Source organism: Prunus persica, chromosome G8 (genome assembly GCF_000346465.2).
Source record: "Prunus persica cultivar Lovell chromosome G8, Prunus_persica_NCBIv2, whole genome shotgun sequence".
NCBI lineage: Eukaryota > Viridiplantae > Streptophyta > Magnoliopsida > Rosales > Rosaceae > Prunus > Prunus persica.
In genome coordinates, this window is record NC_034016.1 from 103,098 (window position 1) to 129,149 (window position 26,052).

Here is a 26,052-nt window from a genome sequence, read left to right on the forward strand (position 1 = left end):
AGCACTAAGGCTCGCCAAACACATTAATTCTTGTTCATTTGCTCGGATCAACAAGTGTTTTTGCATTGTTCTGACCAATCTAATCCTAGCTATTCAAGAAGTAGTTTGCAATAGATATTAATCACATGTAGTTGGTATAAGCAGCCCTTGGACACCATGAAGTGATTTCCGTCATTTACTTAGTTAATTATAATCTCTCTTAGTGTGTTTTTGTACTTGTTCTGTCTTTCATTTTCACTTGCGTTTGTGCTGAAGCTTCAATGATAAACATGTTCAATCAAATTTTGTCATTCTTTTGGGATCAAACTGAAATCACCTTCATTGACTGCTTAAAATACATCCAGCAATATCAGATGACTACAGGAGTAAATTAGTGGCCTCGTTAAAACCTTGCTATAAAAAATCTCCCGAAAGAGGAAAATCCAGTCAAGGAAAGAGTACCACACTTCTCTTTTGTCATTTAATTCAGCAATCTCTACTTAAAGTCTTGAGCCGAAGAAGCTGAAGCAACCCCAAGGAGCATGACTATGAATTGAGGCTTCACTGTTTGACGTGTTAATTGCCTCTAGCATGGAAACAACCTCCTCCATTTCTGGCCTTCTCTTGGGTTCTACATCCCAGCACTGTTTCATCACTTTGGCTAGAGAGCTTGGGCAATGCTTGGGTATCTCTGGCCTCAAATTCTGAAGCAACACAAAAGTACAAAAATAGTAAGTTTGGGGTCACTCAGACTACATTATAAAGCTGCATTTGAAAAAATAAAGAAAAAAAATATGGAAATATAAATTACGTACTTTATAAACAACAGCTGAAGTCAATTCGGAGAACGTGATGTTAGGGTAGGGCATATCGCAGCAATACATCTCCCACAAGCAAATGCCGAAGCTATAAACGTCGCATTTTCTGTTGTAGGGTTTACTTTCCAAGACCTGCATCATCATCATCATCATATTATCCAATTAGAACATTTGGTATTGATCAGATTGCCGCAATTAAAATATAATTCAAAGTCTAGGGCAAGCCTTTATAATCTAAGTAGAGAAAAAAGAAAGTGAATTAATTGATACCTCAGGGGCCATGTATCCAGGCGTTCCCGTGTAGCCTGTCATCTCTACTAAATTTGAAGCCTCAAGACGAGCAACTCCAAAGTCTGCTATCTTCACCCTACCATCCTTATCAAGAAGCACATTTTCCGTTTTCACGTCTCTATGAACAATGTTCTTGGAGTGCAAATAACTCAATCTGCATGCAAACACACACACACACACATATATATATCATTAGTATACTTGCATATATATAATATATATTGAAAAACATATGTTAGAAACGTATGTATTATTACACTATTACTTAGGTCCAGGGAGAGAAATCAACAAAGATAAATAATATATGTAGGAAAAGAGAGATACCCTTTAGCAAGATCAAAAGCCAGTTGTTTGACTGTCTTGAGAGGCAATTTTTTTTTCTGGTGTTGTATGATGAAGGCTTTTAGGGTTCCTCCAGAAAGATACTCAGTAATAACAGAGGCTGAATCATTATCCGTTGTGGCTCCAATACACTAATCACAAAAAAATTTAAAGAAAAAGAATTAATAACAAATAAAGATAAAAATTTTGAGAGTAGACAGAAGAACGAAAAGCAAAAGCAAATAACCATTGTCGTAGTACCTTAGTAATGTTAGGATGATCAAGCTTATGCCAAATAGAAACCTCTTGCCTAAAATCTTTCTTCAAAGAAGCTATTTCAGCTTTTGTTCGGCCGTCTTCTCTCCACTCCAACATTTTGACTGTATAATCAAAGAAAAAATAAAAGATACACCTTCAATGAAGTTCAAGAAAACTATGTACAAATATATATACACATGAATTTGTGCATGTAAACATATTTAATTACCATACCTGCAACTTCTTGGCCATCGTAGATGCCTTTATGGACAGTACCGAAGCCTCCACGAGCAAAAACTTGTTTCACGACAAGTTTCTCTCGAATGATTTTCCATTCTTGAGGAACTTCTTTGGCCGCCACGTCTCTCACGTTGATGACTTTGCTTTCTTGATCATGCAACTCTTTTCTTCTTCATAAAGCGCATGGAGATTCTCCAACTGCTCGTCCAAACTTTTCACGTCAATCTTGGTTGCCAATGCCATTTCTTTAGTATGAGAGTTGATGAGAGTTTTGAGTTTGTGGTGTGATGTGGTGTGGTGTGGTTGGGTATATATTTTAGGTATGAGAGTTAGGAGAGTTAGGATGTTTGAGTTGTATATATAGAGTCGAACCACGAGGCCTCTTCCCTTTCTAATATGGTATGGTAATCCATGTACAAATGGAACACTACCTTCATTTACCTAGCATTACAAGTTTACAACTATTTATTTATAGAGACCCCAAAATATCAAAATGGACCTTCATATTACGTTGTCTTTTCGACTAGATCCCTAAAACTAAGCCATTGATCACATTTTTCGACCAAAATATATATATATATATATATATATATATATATATATACACAGAAAGCCATTTATCACATTTGTGTTCGGCCCACCAATGATGCAGTGCAAAAGTAAAATTTATTTATTATTTAAAAAAACGTAGATATAAATCTTATTTTGTTAAAAGGGCAAAAAAAATAGTGAAACCATACAACTCAAGACATCTGTTGCACCCTTGGCCTAAGGCTTAAGCTTCGCTTTTCACATATGAGTAAGCTAGTTGTATTTGTCACCGAATACCGGGGAAAACTAATAATCTTGGAAACCCTAATTCCTACTTTCACCAATAAAAACTCATGTTGAGGGACACTATTTAGGTCCCCTACGAATATTTTTTTCAACAATCCAATTCTAAACATCTATTTTTAAAGTTCATAGATTATCCTTGTAAAAAATCATGCAAATTGAAATTATAAGGCATCTAGTTGGGATAACAAAATAGACGAACACGGTTATTCAAGAAAAGGCTATAATAACAACCATCTAATTGAGTGGTCAAATGGTTTCAGATTCAAGTGATTTTTTGTAGTGATGATCTTTGAGGAAATATCTAAAAACTAGACGATTCGGATTATTGTAATACGAGCCCTACAAACATATCCCTCAAATAAAATCCCTCAACTGAAAAATTCTCTGGTAATAGTTTGAACAAACAGTTCTACCTTGTTGTAGTCATCTAAACCCTTAAATTCGAATCACATCATTCAAATGAAATCTTAGATTACATTGAGTTTTGGATTGGCGAGTTGTTCTTTACGGGTTGGGATTTGTTATCCTCAAATTTCACGTCCCCTTTTGTCCCTTGTGTAAAATTTTGCCACATGTCCCTCTAAGCTTTTTGAGCTTAGTATAATCCTTGCCTTCTATTTCTTTGTTTCCCTATATCACTGGCGATGTTTTAGCGTTTTCGTAGTGAAGTACTATTTCAGACCCCAAAAAAGAAAATGTTAACCCTTATTAATATTATATATACAGTCCTGATCTCTTGGACCCCTGTAGTCCAAGAGATTTATGGTCACCCACCGTTGGATGTAAATTCAACGGTTGACTTGAATCGGGTAATAATCATTTATGTCATATTGCATTTATATATATCATTTTGAACCATTGGATTAATATCCAACGGTGGATGACCACAATCTCTTGGACTCCTGTGGTCCAAGAAATCGGGACTGATTATATATAATACAAATTTAGACCATATTATCTCCTCGGTCCCTTCGTCTTCTCTCCGCCGTGGCAAATGATTGTTTTGCAAAACCCTTCTATATGTTGTAAATCTCTTATGATTTTGGACGTTTTCTCTCTTTTCCTCCATCCAAGAAATTCAAGCGGGAAAGTGCTGCTTAATAATGGTGAGCACAGACGCTAACTTGGCGCTGCTTCTTCGATTGGACCCAGATAAAACCTTTTAAATGTAGCTGATACTAGCCACCCAGCCCCAGTTGCGCTTGAAGAGAATGATGCATCCAATCATGCTAATTAATACCATACCCAGTATTAATCATCACTAACGATTGCTGAAATACTTCCTCCTCAATTTCCACACGTCCTGATACATACGCCTACTAAATTCGGAAGCATCAATCAATTGGTCAATATAGCTGTTACTGCACAAGGCACTATACAACCTTAAACATATCTCAAGAGCATGGTTTCAGCCATTGGATTCCTTTTTGCTTGCACAAGGATTTTCCCACAGCCATTTGCTCTTTGCTTCTTCGTCACTCCTCTCATCACAATATCAAAATGAAAAATGTTAAACATCTACGAAAATTGGTACCCTCTTTTATTTACTATTATTACACGAAGGTGCGAACCTAGGATCTCTACACGCATCCCTCCATCCCTCCATCCCTCTATCCATTTATAATGCTCTCCTGTTAAACTAGCTAAGTTAATCAGTCACATCTTGCGCACTTGCCAAAGAGCACACCATCTGGAAAAGGCTCTTCTGGCCTCTTCTATTCTTTCTTTAGAGTTTTTCGCTAAAGCAAAGCCTTCTCGCCTTAGGAAAAAACAACACAAGGGTTTCCGCAAATTTGAATTTTGGAATCTTCCTGTAAAACTTAAGAAAATGAAGCACGTATTAAGCCTCACACTCGTCATATGACTTTGATCTTTCTATTACAACCTTGAACTTCTTATCCCTTGTCCTGACCTGCAAAATCAAAATGTTTAAAGTTTTTAGTTAACACAGCTCGAGAGCAAAACAGAATGAAAGCAATAGAGGAAAACTCCGCCCGGGAAGAAAAAACTGTTGCATGATAATCAAGCAACTATTGGCAAACAAAAAAACACAAGGTAATTTCAATATGCATTCCCTCCTAGCAAATTATGATTTGGATTATAACTTGCATCAACGAAACCAAATTCCAAGTAGTTATGAGTTACATAGCCCTCCTGGTGGTTTTCCAGAGCCACATGCTCAATTAAATCACACACTGCCAATATAAAAACAAACAAAAAAAATCCAAAACAATTATCTGTGATATGACATTGTTGGGTTGACAAAGGAAAATGAAATTGTCATCAATATATCAACCTTTAACTGGCCAATTGTTTAGCTAAAAGGGAAAAGAAAAATAAAGCAAAGGACAAGAATATGTCTTAGAGACCTAAAAACTTCAGAGGGATTTATAGTTTAAGCTTGCTAGGTCAGGCCAATCAAACCACTACTTTTTTTGGCACATACACCAACAAAATAAAAAAAGGATGATGTGAATACTTACAAACAGTTAAAATTCTATAATTTTAACTATGCATCTTGATTTTATCTGAATTTGGTTGCTAGGAAATTTTCCTTGCTATAGAGTTACGATCATATCAAAATCTGAGAGGAGTAAATTGCCATATGCAAAACAACACTTCAAATTAAATCCACAAGATGTCAAAATATACAGCTACTGAGAGAATTACCTCGACCTGTGGGCTTTTGCCACGAAGCAGAATATCTACACTCTTTTCTGTCTGCCGGATGAGGGTAGAGGGAAAAGAGTATATTATATAAGTGAATAAGTTATTGCACGAACTAAAGAATAATTTATTCATATGAATAAAATAACTTTTATATATAAGTTAATAACTTACATATGAAGAATTCACTTAATAAGTTAATTTACACACCTGATGTGTAACCCAATAGTGCCTCTGTCTCATCTCAATTAAGAATTCAAACGTTGGAGGTGCTTGCCTTTCAAGAATGGTTTTCTGAGATCTTCTAGCTTTGGCTTCACCATCTCCTAAAGTAACAGTTTCTACTCCTCCAACCTGAAAACAGAAATTACAAATCAGAAGTGCAACTTTTACCAAACAATCCTGCATCAAATTATTTATTTCACATTGCACAGCCAATAGGGGTTGTTCTCTATAACTTGTTGGGCTGCAACTTCAATTTAATTGCACAACATATTAGCAAGAAAGGGAGTATAAGAGCACAAGACCCTCAAAATCATTTGACATATTAATTAAATCCTGACTGGCTTCACACATTACTCTGAACTTGCATACCAATAACCAATCTGGAATATTGATGTGTACAATTCCATTAACCATGGTGACCAGCTCATCAGTGGTTCCCGTATTGCTCTAATACTAGATCTTATAACGATTACGATCTTCATTTGCTATTATCTAGGACAGTCCAATATGCAATAAGGGGAAGACAATCCAAAATTATGTTTGGATGTAATTTGGAATAAGAGGACTTCAAGCAGGAATAATTCCACATTGAGTTTCTTATATAGATCAGAACAAACCAGATCAGATAGAGTAGGATTCTTTAGTATATTCTCAAGCTGCTGTCCATGAGCAGTAGCAATAAGCATGACCCCTCTCTGAGCAATCGAGCGACAAGCAAGAGCTTCAGCTGCTGTGCCGATCTCATCAACAATGATCACCTCAGGCATGTGATTCTCTACTGCCTCTATCATAACCTTGTGTTGCATAGATGGTTCTGTTACCTGCATTCTCCGGGCTCCTCCTATTGCTGCATGTGGAATATTTCCATCCCCTCCTATTTCATTGCTTGTATCAATAATTACCTGTCCCAGTAGTGTTAGTGTTCTTTGAATCATATGTTGAAATACAGATGCAAACACTTATAACAGAAGAGAGAGAGGAGGGAGAGAGGGAGTTGGCACCACATAATATAAGAAGAAGACAAAAAACTCAACTTACCACTCTTTTGTGAAATTCATCTGACAAGACACGAGCAATCTCTCTCAATACAGTGGTCTTGCCAACCCCAGGCCTTGACAAATTGAAGGACATCACCACTAAGGAATTATATATCACATAGTTTAGAAACATGCTAATAATTACAAGCACATTTTTGGAAATCCCGTACCAATCAATAAGTTATTAGATTCTTTACTGAGTCACAGTAATGTTCATTGTTCACAGTGATCTTTGCCATATCCAAACTCTTCCTGTTCCATTATTTTATTGAGCCACAGTTCACCAGGGAGGTACAAAACCACATTTGACATTGGCAAAAGCCGGAATGGCATTACAAGATCTCATGATGTCATTTCTTAAGATCCAAAGAATGATAGATATAGTGCAGTTAAAGCTATCTCTTATTCTATTTCAACTACTTATCCCCTTAGAAACCAGTCACGCCCATGTGCAGGCTGTGCTAGACACAACATAGTGGTTTGATTTGTTTATATGCCATTACCCCAACAACCCAATTGCTCCCATTGTAGCACATGTTTACCAGGACAACAGATTACATACCTTCCAACAAACAAGATGCTCTTCTCATATTGAAGCATATCGTAAACCATGTCAATCTGACCACTTACAGCCCTCCCAACTCGGCAAGTCAATCCAATTATCAGCCCTTTCCTACTCTTAATGGCTGATATTCTGTGCAAGGTACCCTCAATGCCAGCTCTGTTATCCCCCCCAAAATCTCCAATAGCATTTTGAGCATGCTCCAACTCTTCCAACGATACCTGGGTAACAGCCATTTTGAATACATCAGTAAATCCCACTGAAGATTTTTTTTTTTCTTTAAAATAGTGTGGGTCTGCATGTGTTTTGGGGGGGGGGGGGTGGTGGTGTGGGTGGTGGTGGTGATGGAGGAGGGGAGAGAAGGCCTGTGTAGCATACCATTCGCTGTACTATTTGATTCGTTGCAAGTAAGTTGCTGACTACCCTAGAAAGTTAATTGAAGTGGAAGACTTAAACAATTTATAACCCCAAAAGTATGGCTTTACCACTGTTCTCCTTAAATATTGGCCACCAAGTTCACCAAGATAGCGTGCTTCCGGCATACGACCCAAATCCAATATAACCTATGGCATACATAAAGCATCGGATAATCATTCTGTAATAATATTTAAATAAATAAAAAACCAGAAAAACACAGGCTATCTAAATGCAAAAGAGATACGAAAAGTGGGAGAACTGAGAAATGCCCCCTTTAAAGAAAACTTTGTTTTAAGTTTGCGATTGCATTTGCCTTTGCATCATCAAGTGTGTCAACTAGAGATACACAAGTTTAACTGAGGCAGGGTGTTTCTATAATTGTATTGCAGTTGCAGAAGATAAACAAGTGATTCATACAACTGAGCAGTGGATAGATGGATACTAGTCGATACTTGACAGACAATTCCAACGATAATTGAGCCTGAATCCTATCCTAGACATAAGAAAAATGAGGGAGATAGAGAGACCTCTAAGAGTCGAGCTCTTTTGGGCTCATTGAGAAGATTTTCGTGTAAATCATGTGGAAGAATCTGCAAAACAAAGGAAACAAGACTTAAATTTTTAGAATCTGCAGAGTGAAACTTGAAAAGGAACGCCTGCCAATAAATTAACAGAATTTGGCGACAAAAAAAACGGAAAGGGAGACCTGCAACAAGGAGCGGAGATCGTCCTCATCATCCTGGACGACAACATCATGCTGCTGCTGCTGCTGTTGCTGTTGCTGCTGATGTTGATCATCAAAGCAACTGGAACTGTAGCCAAAACCCATAGGCGCTCTCAATCCCACGCAGCACAGGGACAAGGAATAGGAGTAGGAATAGGAATAGGATATGTTGTTCTTCTTGTTCTTGTAGTACAAATTGTTCTTCAAATTCAATCGCATCAAACTTGTGACTCTCGCAACCGCCACCGGGTTTGGGTTTGCCCACAAGCTACTATGACAATGACTCATCATCCTGCTTCTACTGCCGCCTCTCGTGCCTCTGCTCTTCCCTTCTCTTCTGCCCTCTGGTCTTCAGTCACTCTGCTCTTCAGGCCACGGCCCTTTTTATCTTAGCTGGGCCTGGCTGACTGGCGGCAACTGGGGAGGGATACACAATCTTATTTTTCCTTTTTCTTTTATTTTTTGTTTTTAAGGGTAAGAAAATGTTTTATAACTTGAAATTTTTATTTGAATTTTATTTGTATGTTCAAAATTGAAATTGTGGGCCTAATGGGCAACCCAATTTTATTTAGTTTGTTCCAAATTTGGAATTGTGTTTTCCTTAGGCAGGCCCAAACCAAACCATTTCGGGAGCTCAAGACGACAAAGAAACACAACACAGTGACCCAACATTAACAGGGAGAGGAGATCGTGTGAGTCAGAGGAGAGAGACACAAAAGGAGATGATGATGGGCAGGGGAGGCAGAGATAGAGAGGAAAGGGATGAGGAGGAGGGCAAGGGTTTGCTGTGGAAGCTTCCAGTTATCAAATCCCCGCAACTCGGGAAGGTGGGTCCCGCCTTTGGTGTCGGCGTTGGCTGTGGCTTGGGCTTCGGCGTCGGCCTCCTCGGCGGTACTTGGTTCTTCTTTCTCTCTCATCTTCTCACGTTGAATTGAGTTGAGTTTTCTGTTTGTATATCCTAATTTAGGGTTAGACTGCCAATCAATTAGTTGCCACTGCCAGGCCTAGGTTTGTATAGAATATAGAATTTTGAGTCCATTTAATTTAATTAGGGCACCGGCGCACAGCATATTAATTGTCTGGCGACTTGGAATTTTGGTCGTTAAGCTAAACAGTCCTTGAATTACCAGTGGCAGTGAGAGTGAGGTGATCATTTATACAGCTAGAGCCTAGAGCTAGCTACCCGACGCAATTCTTTTCTAGCTGCACCTGCACCACACGATTTTATCAACACAGTGGCAGTGATCATTTGATCATTTCATATTCATCTTTATGTGTTTGTGTTATGTTTAATGACAAGTATGGTTTTGCTTTTGGAAAACCAACTCTAGGCTTAGGATTTGGTCCTGGGATTCCTGGCTTACAAATTGGCTTTGGCCTTGGTGCTGGATGTGGGGTCGGCTTAGGATTCGGCTACGGCGTCGGCAAGGGCATTGCTCATGATGACCATCGGAGATACTCTAATGTTGGCAATCTTTTTCAAGGAGCAAATGTTGGCATTTCTCGTGCTTCTGGAAATCTGCCTACTCAGTAAGTTTGCTGTTTTTTCTTTGTCAATATTTTCTGGGGAGGGGAGTTTTCTTTCTCTTGTTTTGTTTTTTGAAAAATAGAAAATAAACCCTAATGAAAAGAAACCGAAAAACCCATGTAACCTTGTTCTGTTCAGTAAAAGTGTAAATCAACTTCAATCTGATTTATTTGTTGACGGGCAATACTAGGACCTTCTCTATCCAACAAGTTGCCAAATGATGCAGAAAATTGAAAAATTGTTTTGAAATCACCATTTTATAGGATACTTTTCCTGCTGTTCAAGTTTGTAATCCTCGTTTGTATTGTATTAGTATCTACATGGGATATTCATTTTTCGTATGTTTTCGTCAGGGATGATATTGGTGCACTTGTTGAGGAGCTTGTTGATAATACAAAGAAACTTGTGAGAGCTACTACAAGAGAAATGGACAAGTGGAGAAGATGAGTTCTCTTTTGTGACTTGAGCTTGCTGAGTTGTTAGTGTAGATTTGAATTGATTATGATTTACTAAATACTGTTATGTAGCTAAAGTCTATTAGTACTCTTCTATAGACTACAGTTTCTTGAAATGAACGCTTAAAATGATTAGATCTATGTCTTTTAAATGTGCAATAAAAATGAGAAAGAAAGGTGCGCTTCTAAAGATAGAATGAATTGTACAATTTTAGATCTCTGTCTTTTACTTTAAGTTAAACAGAACATTTGTAAACATATGAAAGAATGTATAGCAAAATAGAATAGTTTATTCCTCAAAATCCTGACCAACTTTTTCGTTGTTGTCTTATGATACTCATTTGTGTGCAAAATCTAACTTCAAGTTTTGGAAAATGCCATTTATCTTAAAATTTCAAAGATACAAATTTTGATCTTTTGTAACGTTGAGGTCGTCATCGATACACAAAGGGGCGATATCCTTTCCTTCATTGACAGGGAATCGTTACCTAAAGTGGGCATTTGGACTTGTAAGTCTTCCCAATGTATAACCAAATTGATATTCAAGGTATCACAACAAACAATGTTCTCTTATCAAACAATCTATATTGCCGAAATATCAAAATACAAACTTCATTTTTTTATATAATTATTAAAAAAACATCTCCTTCCCATCTCTCCAATTGTGTGCCCAGGAGCATTTTGGAGAAGAGAAGAAAGAACCAAGTAAAATTACCCACACTGGCAGCTCTGAGAGGCTTTTTTTTTTTCCATGTGTCAAAAAGAGAGTAAAATTGACATTGAAGGGTCTGAAACTTAAACAGTAGAATAAGCTCAATGTAATTTACCCAAGAAATATATGGAGGATTTTACCGGATGATCTCCACTCTTACCTTAAACACCCAAGGGGAAAAAAAGAGTAAAAAACAACGTCTTGGGTTTTATGAAGCAATGGGGTAGCTGTTGGGTATTTATGGTAAATTTGCAGATGAAAAAGGATGGCTGAGAGTGAGAGTGAGTGAGAGTGAGAGAAGAAAGAGTCGAGACCATCAACATTGGATTGGATAGAAGATGTTATCTGAAGAGCATCCCACGTCAGCAGCATCATCTGCCAAATCAGCAAATCCACCCTATGAAATCATGGGAATGGATTGCGCAGGTTCATTGCAAACCAATCAAATCCCGCAAACAAAAATCCGACTTGGCACGTCCACATCCACCAGCTCAAGCTTATAGTACATCGCTTGTGAGCCATAGTTTCCACTACGTACTTACTGAGTGAGTCCTCCTCCTCCTCCTGAGCATAATTGGGGCAGGACGCCGGTAGCTGAGAGAGAGAGTAGTTGAGAGAGAGAGAGCAGGTGAAGGTCAAGGTTAAACTGAAATGGCTTCTCTGGCAGCATCAACAGCGGCTGCTTCCCTTGGTGTGTCTGAATTGCTTGGAAACAGTCTGAACAACTTTAGCGGCGCAGCCAGGTCGGCCCCTTCAGCCACCACACCAGCCACCTTCAAGACCGTCGCACTCTTCTCCAAGAAGAAGGCCGCACCCCCTCCCAAGGCCAAGGCTGTTGCTCCTGCTGACGAAGAGCTCGCCAAGTGGTATGGTAAGTTGTTCATCATCATTTTGTTTTCTCCCTCCAATTATTAATAAATCAGTGCCATGCCATGCAGTTAATTAATTAATTCATCAGGTCCTGATAGAAGAATCTTCTTGCCTGAGGGGCTCTTGGACCGCTCAGAGATCCCAGAGTACTTGACTGGAGAAGTTCCTGGCGAGTAAGATATTAAACATCTCTCTCTCTCTCTAGCTAAGTGAAATTATTGAGCCATTACTTGAACCTCTAATTGAGTTGTCCATTGCTTCATTTCATTGATATGATGTGCATGATCCAATGCAGTTATGGATATGATCCTTTTGGGCTAGGCAAGAAGCCAGAAAACTTCAGCAAGTAAGCTTTTGCTATACATAATACTCTCTCTCTCTCTCTCTCTCTCTCTCTCTCTCTCTCTCTCTCTCTCTCTCTCTCTAGACTAGAGATATGATTTCTTTCTCCTGCAGTTAATTTTCATTAGGATGGAAACAAACAGATGATCAATCTAATTGATGACATGTGAGGGTAATTAATACCGTGGTGTCTTTGAATAATGTTAATGCAGATACCAAGCATATGAGCTAATCCATGCTCGGTGGGCTATGCTTGGTGCTGCCGGATTCATCATCCCAGAGGCCTTCAACAAATTTGGTGCTAACTGCGGCCCTGAGGCTGTCTGGTTCAAGGTTTGCATTTAGTTTGATAAAGTCAATTAAACATTGTTTTTCATATCGGAGTAGAAGCGTTCAACTTATCATGACTCTACTGTATTATTACCCATGAATGCAGACAGGAGCTCTACTCCTTGATGGGAACACATTGAATTACTTTGGTAAGAACATACCTATCAATCTTATCTTTGCTGTTGTTGCTGAGGTTGTTCTTCTAGGTGGAGCAGAATACTACAGAATCACAAACGGCTTGGTACGTAACTAGAATTCATTTTAATTTTATAGTTTACTACCCTGATTTCATCATTGCTGCTATCTAAACTAATAAATTCTGAGAAAACCCACATAAGATGTTGGAACTTTTCAAATACTAGTTATAATCTGCAAGACTGCCTGCCTTATATCTGCACTGTCAACCCGGGAGCAAATCCCTTAAACTAAAGCCACAATTTCACTTGCTTCATGAGACAATTTGAAAAATCTGAGGTTGAAGACAATAATAGTAGGATACAGCTCATGCATATGCTGGTAGATATATATGCCCTTCTAAGAAAAATAATAACACAATCAATAAAAAAGAAAGGATTACGTGTATTAAGGATGACAATCTCATGACTCTGTTGTGTGATTTTCCTGGTAGGATTTGGAGGACAAGCTTCACCCAGGTGGTCCTTTTGACCCATTGGGGCTTGCTAAGGATCCAGACCAGGCTGCATTGCTAAAGGTGAAGGAGATTAAGAACGGAAGACTTGCCATGTTTTCCATGCTTGGTTTCTTCCTGCAAGCTTATGTCACCGGAGAAGGTCCTGTCGAAAACCTAGCAAAGCATCTCAGTGATCCCTTCGGCAACAACTTGCTTACTGTGATCGGTGGCTCTGTGGAAAGAGCTCCAACCCTGTAATTTTAAGTTTCCTCTTGCCGCTCCACTCAAAATTCAAGTGCATTGTATATCACATTCCGTCCTTTTTAAGGCATTTAACCTTAATCCTTGAATGGAATTGCAGCTGCTTTTCATTTTATATACAGAGACCTACCATAACATAACCTACGGTTTTAGTGTCTGTCAAACTATATATGTTCTTCCGGCCAAAATTATCATGCTCTGCATATTCTTGACATCCAATTTGCTCAATGATCATTATCAAAATTTGTTCTTCTTCATTAACTTGGCTGTTTGCTGTTACAAGAGTTAATTTGAAACCCTTCAAATAAATAATACTATAGTCTATATCAATGATATGAGATGACAGTTTCCAGAAAGGTTATACCATTACCATTCCCAAGCAATGAGACCTACCAAAACAGAGATTTTAGTATGCAACCAACCAGAGTTTCAAGGAAGTTGAGCCACGCATCAGCCAGGAATGTGTCTGGCGAGCAAAAAACAGAGATTTTAGCTCCAATTTGTGCTTCTCCTGTCACTCCTCCAAGTGTGTGGAAAAGAATAACAAAAGTAGTAGAATTCTATAGTTGGATGAAGCGCTATTTCTTAACCGTTTGATCAAATTAATCAATTTAATCCAACGATTAAAAAATAAGACATCATCGAACAACATTAGATACTGCCCTCGCTATAGAACCACTCTAACAAAGTAATCCGAAAAACAGACCAGATAAGTAAGTATGAGGCCCACGAACAGGCTTGTGCAGGACAGCAGCCCATCGGTCCAATAACGATCTTCGGGCTTGTGGGCCGTAGACCCAATGTTTGAGTTTGAGGCGCCGGCCCTACTTCGTCTCCCTTCTCATTAACAATAGGGTCATGCTAGGGAGACTAACTTTAGATACCAACTTGTGTACCAACTCTCTAATAGAGGTGGAGCCCACCAATACAATGGGTCCCACACTCTATTAGAGAGTTGGTACACAAGTTGGTATCTAAAGTTGGTCTCCCTAGCATTTTCCTTAACAAAACTCGCCTGAAACAAAACTCCATCCTTGAATCTTGATTCACGCCTCTTCGATTCTCAGGCTCTCATCTTGTCAAAAATGGCGGCCATCGCTCCATCCTCTTCCTCCTTGTCAAATCCCTCTCCTCTCCCTTCTTCAGCAAATTCCCAAAACAACACTTCCAGATTTACCCGCCCCTTTTCCCCTATTCCCCAGAAGCCCACTCTCTACCGCCCTCTCCACATATCCAATTCTCTCTCTCCCAAACCCAAACCCAAAGCCACGAGCACCAGCATCACCACCACCCCTATTACCACCACTTCAGAACCACAAACTTTCATTTCCCGATATGCCCCTGATGAGCCAAGAAAGGGCGCGGATGTCCTGGTGGAGGCCCTTGAACGCCAAGGCGTCACCGACGTATTCGCCTACCCTGGAGGCGCATCCATGGAGATCCACCAGGCCCTCACGCGCTCCTCCACCATCCGCAACGTCCTCCCTCGCCACGAGCAAGGTGGCGTCTTTGCTGCCGAGGGCTACGCGCGCGCCTCCGGCCTCCCCGGTGTCTGTATTGCTACCTCGGGCCCTGGTGCCACCAACTTGGTCAGTGGCCTCGCCGACGCACTCCTCGACAGCGTCCCCTTGGTCGCTATCACTGGACAGGTCCCCCGCCGCATGATCGGCACCGACGCTTTTCAAGAGACACCCATCGTTGAGGTAACCCGATCCATCACCAAACACAATTACCTTGTTCTTGATGTAGAGGAAATTCCTAGAATTGTTCGTGAGGCTTTTTTCTTGGCCACCTCAGGCCGACCAGGCCCAGTTTTGATAGACATACCCAAAGATATACAGCAACAGCTTCTAGTTCCCAATTGGAACCAACCCATGAGTCTTCCCGGCTACATGTCTAGGTTGCCCAAGTCCCCCTCTGAGTCCCATTTGGACCAGATTGTGAGGTTGGTATCTGAGTCGAAGAAGCCGGTTTTGTATGTTGGTGGAGGGTGTCTGAACTCGAGCGACCAGTTGAGGCGATTTGTGGATCTTACCGGGATCCCCGTTGCGAGTACTTTGATGGGTCTTGGGGCGTACCCATGCTCCGACGAATTGTCCCTCCAAATGCTTGGGATGCATGGGACTGTGTGTGCTAATTATGCTGTGGATAAGTCTGACTTGTTGCTTGCTTTTGGGGTGAGGTTCGATGACCGTGTCACAGGAAAGCTCGAAGCATTTGCTAGCCGCGCTAAGATTGTTCACATTGATATTGATTCAGCAGAGATCGGAAAGAATAAGCAGCCTCATGTGTCAGTTTGTGCAGATGTGAAGTTGGCATTGGCAGGGATAAATCGAATATTGGAAGGCAAAGGAAGCAAGCTTAAACTAGATTTCTCAGCTTGGAGGGAGGAGCTGAAAGAGCAGAAGGTGAAGTTTCCATTGAGTTATAAGACTTTTGGGGAAGCCATTCCTCCTCAGTATGCGATTCAGGTCCTTGACGAATTAACGGATGGGAATGCAATTATAAGCACTGGAGTTGGGCAGCATCAAATGTGGGCAGCTCAATTTTACAAATACAGGAGGCCTCGCCAGTGGTTGACATCAGGGGGATTAGGGGCTATGGGTTTTGGATTGCCTGCCGCTATCGGGGCTGCTGTTGCAAATCCAGATGCAATTGTTGTTGACATCGATGGCGATGGGAGTTTCATGATGAATGTCCAAGAATTGGCAACTATCAGGGTAGAGAATCTTCCCATTAAGATAATGCTGTTGAATAATCAGCATTTGGGTATGGTTGTTCAGTGGGAGGATCGCTTTTATAAGGCGAACAGGGCTCACACTTACTTAGGGAACCCATCAAACGAGTCTGAGATATTCCCGAATATGCTCAAGTTTGCAGCAGCCTGTGGGATACCAGCTGCGCGTGTGACGAAGAAGGAGCATCTGAAGGAAGCAATTCAGAAAATGTTGGACACTCCTGGTCCATACTTGTTGGATGTGATAGTGCCCCATCAAGAGCATGTCTTACCTATGATTCCTAGCGGTGGTGCTTTCAAAGATGTGATAACGGAAGGTGATGGAAGATCGTCTTATTGATTTCCAGGCCACCGTCGTTCGTATCAACAATTTTGAGATGTGCTTAAAAGTGTTTAGTTTATCTACTTGTGTAAGATAAACTTATCGTTTCTATGCAAAAAAGGGTATGTAGATACTGTCTCATACTTCACTTATTTGTTTATGTATTGAATGTATATTGTATAAGAGATCAATCCCTAGCTTCCTAAAGAAAATGCTAATAGTTAAGATGGTATTCTTTGTTTAAAGTGAATTAGGTGATGTAGGTCGATTGCTCAAGGTTCCGTATGTAATGCTTGTTTCACTACTCGCTAATTTGTTCTCTGCTGGGATTAATTTGTTTACAGAATTTGTTGGTTCATTTACAGAATTTGTTTACAGTGTTAATGTGACCTTTTTCTTGGTTTCTTTCTAATGTTGACACTTCATTGATAGGGTTCGTCATCGGGTCAGGCTGGGCTGAAATGTTTGGGTTCTAGCTGAGTTTTACAGGCTATTTAAATTTTTTGAATCGGGACAAGGTTTCAAAGGGCTTGATTTGGACCGCACTATCCAATCGGGTCGGGCTTTTTTAAAATTAATTAATTAAATTTCAAAGTCTTTTAAATTTTTTTTGTAACATATTTTTTTGTCTTAAAGAGTTTTCTCTTAAACAATAGTATAAATTACTACATAACTTAAGAAAACAAAAATATAATAACCAAACTTTTTTACTAAATCTACACCAATAGCCGATATACTTTATTAAAAAAAAACATTATACCTAAAAATGCATTACTTCTATGTCTATCCCAAATTAGGATAGATATTATGAAAATTAAAGTAATTTTGCCATTAGAATTAACAAAGCCAAAATAAGCTTTCAAATTCTTTATTGAACCATTAAATTTGAACTTGACAAAAAATGGGCACTAAAAGATTATTGTATATATTGCTTGTTTGTTACAAATTTTTAAAGGGAGACTTTGGAAAAACCCAAAGGAGAGAGAAAATTTTTAAAAGAAGCAAAAATGGACAAAATTACCCTTATTTATTTTTTAATTTCCTAAGAAATCCTTTACATTTGCATGTCTTTGGTTTGAAAGTTGAGAGGTTATTCTGTCTTTTTTGAAAAAGCTTTGGCTTTTTCCAAAAGTGAAAGTTTTTTTATGGGTAAAACCTAAATTTACTATTTTTGTAAACAACATTGAACAAATTAACTTAATTTATAACATGCATGTGTAAACAAAATAAGAAGTTTATTAGTTTATCATACATATTAAATTATTTTGATTAAGTATAAAATGAGGTTATGGAGTGCATCCATTAAATCTTTAAAAAAAGGACATAGACGAGCGGGCCTTGGGCAGTCCTAGGTCAGGTTGGGTCGTGGGCTTCAAATCCTGCCCAGCCTTAAAGTGGGCCGGGCCGATCTATTCTAACCATTGGGCCAGGCCAGGTTCGTTGGGCTTCAAGCTACCTACTTTGACCCTTGGGCAAAAAAATTTCCCCTCTATAGGCCTCTCAATGGGTTTGTAAGTTTGGTTAGGTCTTATGGAGGTAGTTTAGGAATAGAGGGGTATTTATTTATAGTAATTTTCTTAATTTCCTCATTGATATTGCCCCTAATTTAACCACCCGCATATACAGTATGTGTGAAGTTTTATACAAAAGGTCCCGATAGTATTAGTAATGGAATCATTCATTATATATTGTATTTTATTTAGTAAATTTCTACTTCAATATTCATCAACAGTTATTTCATCGGACTGGGTTCTTCAACAGTTGTTTCATTAATTCTAAATGTTTGAGAAATGACGGGCATTTCCCCTACCCTAGCTAGTTGGCCATGACAACAATTTGAACTTAAGAGGAAATAACAGTCTCGAATTAATAGCATCAGAAGGTGTAACCATAACAGTCTCAAATTAAAAGCATAGCAGTAAGTAGCATATCCATTCTCAACCAGCGTCGATGGAGAGAGAATGAATCTTAACTGTCCTTAATAGGATCCCTAATTACAATCCAAACCATAGACTTATACATATAATTAAAAGAGTATCAAGGTCCATTGCCAAGATGAAGATGATCATGGGAGAGAGAGAGAGAGAGAGAGAGAGAGAGAGAGAGAGAGAGAGAGAGAGAGATGAGAAGATGAAAGATGAGGTTGACCTAAGTCCTAACCATGGTTGGTGCGTTAGTGGAGACGAACCCAAGGGAACCAAAATATCTCCCGAGGGTTACATGCAGATGCTTTTTGAGCTCCACATCCATCAATGGAGTGCTCAAAAGTATGATGATATTAATGTACTAGCTAGCTAGCTAAAAGCTAAAATGCCAAAAGAAAAAGAAAAAGACACAAATTCTATCCCTCCTAAAATTAGTGAAATGGCCAAAACTCCCATAGTTTAGCCACAACGAATTTACAAGAAAGAGTTAGTGATTTGCTCCCCTCCTCCCCTTACCCTAAGGGAAGATGGTGGGTTGGTTAGTTGGTTAGACACATTATATCATGTGAAAGTTGACAAAAAAAAACTTGGAAAAGCTTTATAAAGACTGACTGCTCCTAGCTAGTTCTAAAATCCTAAGACTAGATGTTAACAGCCAAAACAATTGGGGCATTCCATGCCCATGTTTTTTTTTCTTCCTAAAACTGCACCTCTTTTTCTTGAGGTGATTGGTTAGCTGAAGATGGAGGGATTAGCCTTTTTAGGACTGACATCCCAAGTGAAGGGCTTGCTATTTGTGTTGAATTTACAATATTTGCAAACCATTTTATGTCTTTCTTTAGCCTTCCTGGGCCAAAAGTTACATGAGGTTGGTTTTTTCTTTTGTTGCTTCAGCCCCTCCAGGGCTAAGAAGTTATAAAAATTTTAAAAAAAAGGAAAAGAAAAAACTTTTTTTCCAACTTAGCTATACCCAATAGCCCGAGTTGGTGATCAGTAGAAAGATGCTTTAGTTCTCTTCAAGGGAACCCAAAGTGTTTTGAAAAAGATGCAAGGGAAAATGAAAATGCATGAGTATGAGATGCACCCCAGCCAATTGTGGAGAATGATTTCATGTAGCCCCTATGGGAGGCTTTGTATGTGTGCAAGAGCTTAACTAGCCCAAATGCCATTTGCAAATTGGGCTAATTTGTGTGTTAGATGGCGAGAGAGAGGAAGAGATGGAGAAGTGAACCATGGTTAGGCCAAAGGTTTGTTGAAAATTCAGAAGCCATATGCAGCTGAAGAGGATGGAATCGAGTTTGAATAATTGGAGCCATGCACGCACTTTGGATTCAATGACTAGCGATGAGGAATTGGTGCAGGGAGGGCCATGGTTACGCCTGTGGCACAGCAAAGCACACTGTCAAAGATATTAGTACCCTCTTTCCACCAAACTCAAGTGTTTCATTTGTAAATAAAAATAATAATAATATTAGCAGTGATTAAGTGGGCAGGCCTAGCTAGGTTAATTACAAATTACCTGGCGATTGCAAGGCGGGTGAGGGCGCAAGAGAAATGGGAGGACCATAGTGCTGGTAGCCTCCTCCAACACCAGTTGAATTCAAGGCCGAATACTGGAACAGGTGGTGGTGGTGGTGGTGTGGATATTGGACACCAGTTGCGTAGTTCTGCACACCTGAAGTAGTACTATAAGCTGCTGCTGCTGCAGCTCCTCCATTCCCTTCTGATCCGTATTGCAGATACGGGTAAAACGCAGCTGCAGCCGCGGCAGCTCCCGTCACCATTCCGCCTGCAGGGCTTGTCCCGTACATAGGATACTGCCCGGTTGTCCCTCCATACAAACCATAGTAGTTCTGAACCATACATATACCAACAGTATTGCACAACACAATTAATAACTAACTCGAAATAAACTACGTACCTTAAAGTAAATCAAAGTCAATTATATCCATCCTTGTTTTTTAAATCTAACCGGCCGTTAATTTGGACTTCATCGATACCCAAGAAACGATACAAGACTCGTCAAACTAATCCTGTGGGTTCCCCATTACTTTCATCATGCCTAGGTTTTTTTTTTTGAGGTTCTTTTTGAGTGTGTGTGTGTGTGTGTGAGAGAGAGAGAGAGAGAGAGAGAGAGAGAGTAGTGAAGATCGTAGAGTGAAAGCGTAAATAGGATAGGAGGTTGGACCACATGTCCTTGTAATATAATGAATCAAGGATTGAAAAGAAGGAGTTTGATTGACGAAATTAAATTATTTCTCACAACTTGACCCTCTTGGCATATGCTGTCGGTTGGTCCACTATATTCATGCCCCCTTTACCCTTATCTAATATGGACAATGTGGAAGAGTAAATATACAGCTACGATAATTTCGAGAATGAATTTTTATATATAAAATAAAAACCAATCCGAAAGCTCATCATTACCCATGGCTAAAGGGAAATTAAAAACTCTCAACCCATTGGCTAAATGTACACTACCACGTGCCACTATGTACTAATGATCTGCGAAAAACCACTTTCATTGTAAACAAATCCAACTTTAATTATGTGAAATTCTATTTAATAATGAATAATGAAGAAGTTAAACTCTCATCTCAAGTCTATAATCTTTTGCTTAAAAAATTAGATTATTGGTACGGTCCCGTTTAATTAACGGAGTCGAGAGAAATGCTCCTCTATGCTGCGGCATGCAATGCAATTACATCAAGCGAAAAATAGTTTATTTTGTTCATGATTTTATTTGGAAGGAATGCGGATACTTCAAAAAATGAACGCGCCTTTTAAATTCCTCGACAAAAAATGACATGCATTTAAAAGCCGCGTTCTTTTTTCTTTTTCTTTTTTTACTAAGGAAAAGGTAATTTTGTTAAGTTTAGTTTAGTGGATCGGTAATAAGCTCCCAAAATAGTTTCATTGGACAAAAGGAAAACCAAGTGGTAAAAATATGTCGAGAAATTTGAAAAGTGATTGCCTCCTGAAAAGGAAAAAGTCGCAAGGCTTCCAGAAGCAGGAGCATCCTAAGAAGTGAAAACTGTATAGTAGAAAAGAAAGTAAAAGTAATAAAAAGGAGAAGTGTCTACAAACCGTAGGGTAAGTGTAGTCTGGTGAGTATGGAGAGTACCTGAAACGGAATAGCGTTCAAAGAAATCGAAAAGTTACAAGTTAGAACTAAAGCTTTGGAAATAATTAACTCTCAAGATCCAAAACGAATATTCTTTTCAAATTATTTTAAAAAGCATCGAACATGAAAATGATGTATGCATGCATGACTCATGATAAAATAGTTCATGTCATGCATGATATAGCGCATGCATGCATGCCAAAGTAGGAGACATGCAATGCGATGCAAGGATGAGTTAATCTGCATGTAATATGAAGATTATGCAGAAGAAGAGAGAGAGAGAGATGAGCGTGCTTTTGATTAATGAGGTCGGGTGGTGGAAGTGCATGAGTTGGCAATGCACGTGCAGCTTCCCATATATACACATGATGCATATTGTTTTAGAAATGAAAGCATGTTCATGAATGAATTCATCCTAGCTATATAGTTAATTATAAAAGTTGATGATGATGGTATGCATACCCATAAAGATTGTAAGGTATCCCTTGTTGGATGGCATAATGAGGGAAGGTTGCTGCTGCAGAAGGAAAAGCTGATCCAACTCCACCTCCTCCGAACCCTGTTTGGAAAGACCCCATTACCCTAAAGTTCCTACCTGCTCCTCCACCACCTATATATCCATATATATACCCAATTTATTAATTATTTCCAACTGCAAATTTAATTCATGATTATATGTATCATCACTCTACAAATTATAACATAAACATTCAAAGTTAATTGCATGCATGCCACTGAAGATATATATATATATATATATATACATATATGTATGAGGAGGATATGCTTCAAAGAAGAGGAAACATGTGGTTCCAAAACTATAACTATATGTCATGCTTTGGAATGGTAGCTGGGTAATTCTGTTGCTAATTAACTTAGTAAAAAAGATATATGGGACTTGTTCGATATTTAACCATTTCTAATTAACAACTTAATCCTTTATTTAGGAATATTCATGTTGCGTGTATTTCACTGTGAAAGTGAGTTTACTCCAAACCAGAATCTTTTTAAGACACAAATTATAATTCTTGCGAGGAATATCCACAACTCAAACACGCAACACTAATTCTTGCTAAAACTTTTCTCAGATCTGTTTATATTTGATCACTAATTATAACCTATATTTGGAGAAGACCAATATCATAATGCATATACCTAATTCAGAAAAGAGATGAAAATAAAATAAAATTGAGGAATGAAGGCGGGTATACCATGCTTTGGAGTTGAAGGCTTGGATCTCTGAACTCCCAGAGAAGCAAGATTGCAGTTGGCCCTCCTCCCATCAATCACAGGAGCAGCATCCACACAAGCTCTCATGGCAGCTTCGGATTCGCGAAAAGTTACCTGTATAATTATACAAGTTCACTATCACAAAATTCAAATAAAGAATCAAGTATACTGATATTATGATCAATTTCAATCCTTGTTTTGTGTCAAGATCTAGCTAGCATTAGTACATATTCATATGTGTGGATATATGAGATGAAAAATGCATGTGATAAAAGAAAAATAAGAAGAAATCATACAAATCCGTAGCCTTTTGATCTGCCGGTGGCCTTGTCAGTGATGACAACAGCCTCCAAGATCTCACCGAACTGTTCAAAGTATTTCTTCATGGTTTCCTTCTGGGTTTCCCAAGCCAATCCTCCAACAAACACCTTGGTGTATGTGGTATCACCAAACTGCCCTGCCAAATTAGCTGGAGTCATCTTAATCTTCAAGGACAAATACGGGATCGACCTCTAGCTAGCAGCTCCTTGTACAATATATCTTGCTGTCTCTGGATCTCTCAGTCAGCAACAAAACTTTCCCTATGTATATCTTGCTGTTGTTCTTGTTGATGTTAACTAATTATGAGCCCTATCTACCACTGTGGCACAAAGATAGCTAATAATAGATGGATCTAGTTGGTGGTGGTGGTGATGGAACAAGAAGAAGAAAAGAAGAAAGAAAGAACAAGTCCCACTAGATTTAGAGGGATCTTCTACAGGATTTAGATGGTGAGGAATTTGGTGGTGAGGGAGGAGGGTGTTGATCAGAGAGACAATTAGGTCAGAGAGAGAGAGAGAGAGAGAGAGATCAAAAAAAGAGGGGAGAGAGAGTGAAGGGAGAAGGGAGAAGGGAGAAGGGAGGGAAGAGAAAGCAAAAGTTGGAAAAAGAGGAAAGCCCCTCTCATAATACGGACATGAATTATATACACAACCAGCCCCCACCTCTTAACATTATTGTACATCAACTATTCACGCACTACCTCTGGCGCGTCTTCCTCACACTCGTATGTTTTCCATTTTTATATGAATCATCATGCTATATGTAATTATCTTCTATTCCCCATACCGGTGCACAATCCCAACACGCGTAATGATGAGAGTGGGAATGGCTTCTGTTCGTATTATTATGTCCCTGGTCGCTGTCGTTTTGATTATTTTTAAGGGGAAGATGTCGAGTGACTAATTTGCCCCTTGTTGGAATCAAAATGACGAAACTTGCCCCCATGCAAGTGCGTTTGTTTTGTCAACTTTCTGGTGGAGTGAGGTGAGGCGTGAGACACACTGACTCACTGAGCAGCAGTGGCAGAAACGGAACGGAAAAAGTTTTGGGAGGGAATGAAATCAGAAAAACAGCAATCACGCGGGAAGTCAAAGGTCAGCCTCGTCCAATTGGCAACTGCAGCAGCACCTGTTTACTGTCTACAGTCTACGTCTTGGGAATTCTATTCTATGTTTTTTTTGTTTTTTTTTTTTCAAAATCTCCACAATCAATCATTTAAAAATAAAATGGGACTTAACTTTCTGGTGCGTGACATAATAGTGACATGCCATATACCACTTATCTGGTTTTGGCCAGGCTAGGCGGCTAGGTCATAGACTCATAGCTCTTCATGCAAGGATTTATCTTCTTTCTCATTATGCTCTTCTAACTTAAATGTCAATATTATTATCAAAACAAAAGAGTTTTAAGTCAACATTGAGCAACCAGCTCTGTTTTTTATTTTTCTTTTTTTAAAATAGTAAGAATCATGGATAAACATGGAAAATATTCAGGACACAAATAGAAAGAACACAATCCTAAGGAGATTCTTACAATTAGGGGTGGGCACTCAAACCGGCGAACCGGAAATCCGAGCCGAACCGTACCGAACCAAACCGGAAAAAAACCGAGTTGACCAAAAAGTCAAAAACCGGTCAAAAATCGAACCGGACCGGTTTGGACCGGTTTCGGATCCGGTTCCATGTCTTCAAGAACCGAACCAAGCCGAACCGAACCGGTGAAACTAAAAAAATATATAATTTCAATATATATTTATATTTAATGCTATATTTTTAATTTCACTAAAAAAATCCTAATATTTATCCAAGTTCAATGTCAAAATATCTCTCTTTTCTCACTTTAATATTTATTTTTTATATGAAATTTAATAATTTGTTAATTTTTAAGTAAAATAATAATATTTTAGTTGAGAATTTTATTTAAAAAAATTAAATTTTTTTTTTATAATCCGGTTCAAAACCGAACCGGAACCGGAACCGGAACCGGACCGAAACTGGTTCAAACCGAACCGGACAGTTTTTGAAATTTTTTTTATTAAAACCAAACCGAACCAAACCGAATGAATAGTACCAGATCGGTTCTAATTTGAGGCAAAAACCGGTCCAAACCGAACCGTGCCCACCCCTACTTACAATACATAAAATTTAGAAAACATGAAGAAAAAAAAACAGGCACAAACATTGCAAGATAATGACTACAAAATAACAACTTAAACCCCATCTCACTTGGAGTACATATAAGGAAGACTCGTAAATCCTGCAACAACTAGTACTTCAAGAAGACCAGGTAAAGAACAATCACTCAAACAACTTGGGATATAAAATGAAACTGTAAGATTCCACATCAACCAACGGAGAGGGGGTGATGTGCCTTATATGTGCACACCCATATCCATCTAGCACGAGGCCTTTTGGGAGCTCACTGGTTTTGGAGTCGTAGGAACTCTGAAGTTAAGCGAGTTGAGGGCTAGAGCAATCCCAGGATGGGTGACCCACTGGGAAGTTGCTCGTGAGCTCCCAGAAATAAAACCGTGCGGGCAAAGAGGGGGGCCCAAAGCGGACAATATCGTGCTACGGCAAAGTTGATCTCGGGATGTGACAGAAACACCTTGAAGTGGAGGGCATTACCACTCAGCTTCCACCAAGACACTCCAAAGAACATCACAACATCTTCAAATCTCCACTTCATTCCAAAAAAAAAAAAAAAAAAACTATTGATATTGGATACAACCGAATCTAGAATCTCCACCTACAAAATAGAGAGATTTGAAAGAGGTTTACCACAAAAGCCCAAAAACTGAAAAGACACACAATAGAGGTCTAAAGTAGCATATATACTTAGATATACCAAAATCTAGCCTCAAAAGGCTAATAAACAACTCCTAGAAA

General features: G+C 39.0%; 5 protein-coding genes and 1 pseudogene across 6 annotated transcripts; 3 read left to right on the forward strand and 3 right to left on the reverse strand.

Moving 5' to 3' along the window:
* Positions 340-2,150, reverse strand: LOC18766336 (annotated as a pseudogene).
* On the reverse strand, positions 4,262-8,794 carry LOC18768724 (uncharacterized protein ycf45). The gene is made up of 9 exons (XM_007200984.2): positions 8,359-8,794; positions 8,180-8,242; positions 7,721-7,798; positions 7,236-7,456; positions 6,675-6,747; positions 6,254-6,538; positions 5,622-5,765; positions 5,415-5,465; positions 4,262-4,656 (listed from the first exon to the last, which is right to left on the reverse strand). Exons 1-9 carry the CDS (start codon positions 8,665-8,667, stop codon positions 4,585-4,587), a joined length of 1,296 nt encoding a protein of 431 aa, XP_007201046.1. The 5' UTR covers positions 8,668-8,794; the 3' UTR covers positions 4,262-4,584.
* LOC18767534 (keratin-3, type I cytoskeletal 51 kDa) lies at positions 9,017-10,655 on the forward strand. The gene is made up of 3 exons (XM_020570072.1): positions 9,017-9,267; positions 9,708-9,906; positions 10,258-10,655. Exons 1-3 carry the CDS (start codon positions 9,099-9,101, stop codon positions 10,349-10,351), a joined length of 462 nt encoding a protein of 153 aa, XP_020425661.1. The 5' UTR covers positions 9,017-9,098; the 3' UTR covers positions 10,352-10,655.
* Positions 11,598-13,622, forward strand: LOC18768002 (chlorophyll a-b binding protein CP26, chloroplastic). Its single transcript, XM_007201794.2, has 6 exons — positions 11,598-11,942; positions 12,030-12,114; positions 12,237-12,287; positions 12,496-12,616; positions 12,720-12,854; positions 13,242-13,622. Exons 1-6 carry the CDS (start codon positions 11,723-11,725, stop codon positions 13,500-13,502), a joined length of 873 nt encoding a protein of 290 aa, XP_007201856.1. The 5' UTR covers positions 11,598-11,722; the 3' UTR covers positions 13,503-13,622.
* Positions 14,502-16,968, forward strand: LOC18768072 (acetolactate synthase 3, chloroplastic). The gene has a single exon (XM_007199667.2). The coding sequence runs from the start codon at positions 14,591-14,593 to the stop codon at positions 16,580-16,582; it is 1,992 nt and encodes a 663-aa protein (XP_007199729.1). The 5' UTR covers positions 14,502-14,590; the 3' UTR covers positions 16,583-16,968.
* On the reverse strand, positions 18,407-23,757 carry LOC18767220 (RNA-binding protein 38). 2 transcript variants are annotated; one of them, XM_020570071.1, is made up of 6 exons: positions 23,140-23,757; positions 22,825-22,957; positions 22,076-22,223; positions 21,577-21,613; positions 20,009-20,342; positions 18,407-19,868 (listed from the first exon to the last, which is right to left on the reverse strand). In XM_020570071.1, exons 1-6 carry the CDS (start codon positions 23,320-23,322, stop codon positions 19,828-19,830), a joined length of 876 nt encoding a protein of 291 aa, XP_020425660.1. In that variant the 5' UTR covers positions 23,323-23,757; the 3' UTR covers positions 18,407-19,827. The 2 variants fall into 2 exon arrangements, with proteins under 2 accessions (XP_020425660.1, XP_007200548.1); XM_007200486.2 differs by having other exon boundaries at positions 19,175-19,888.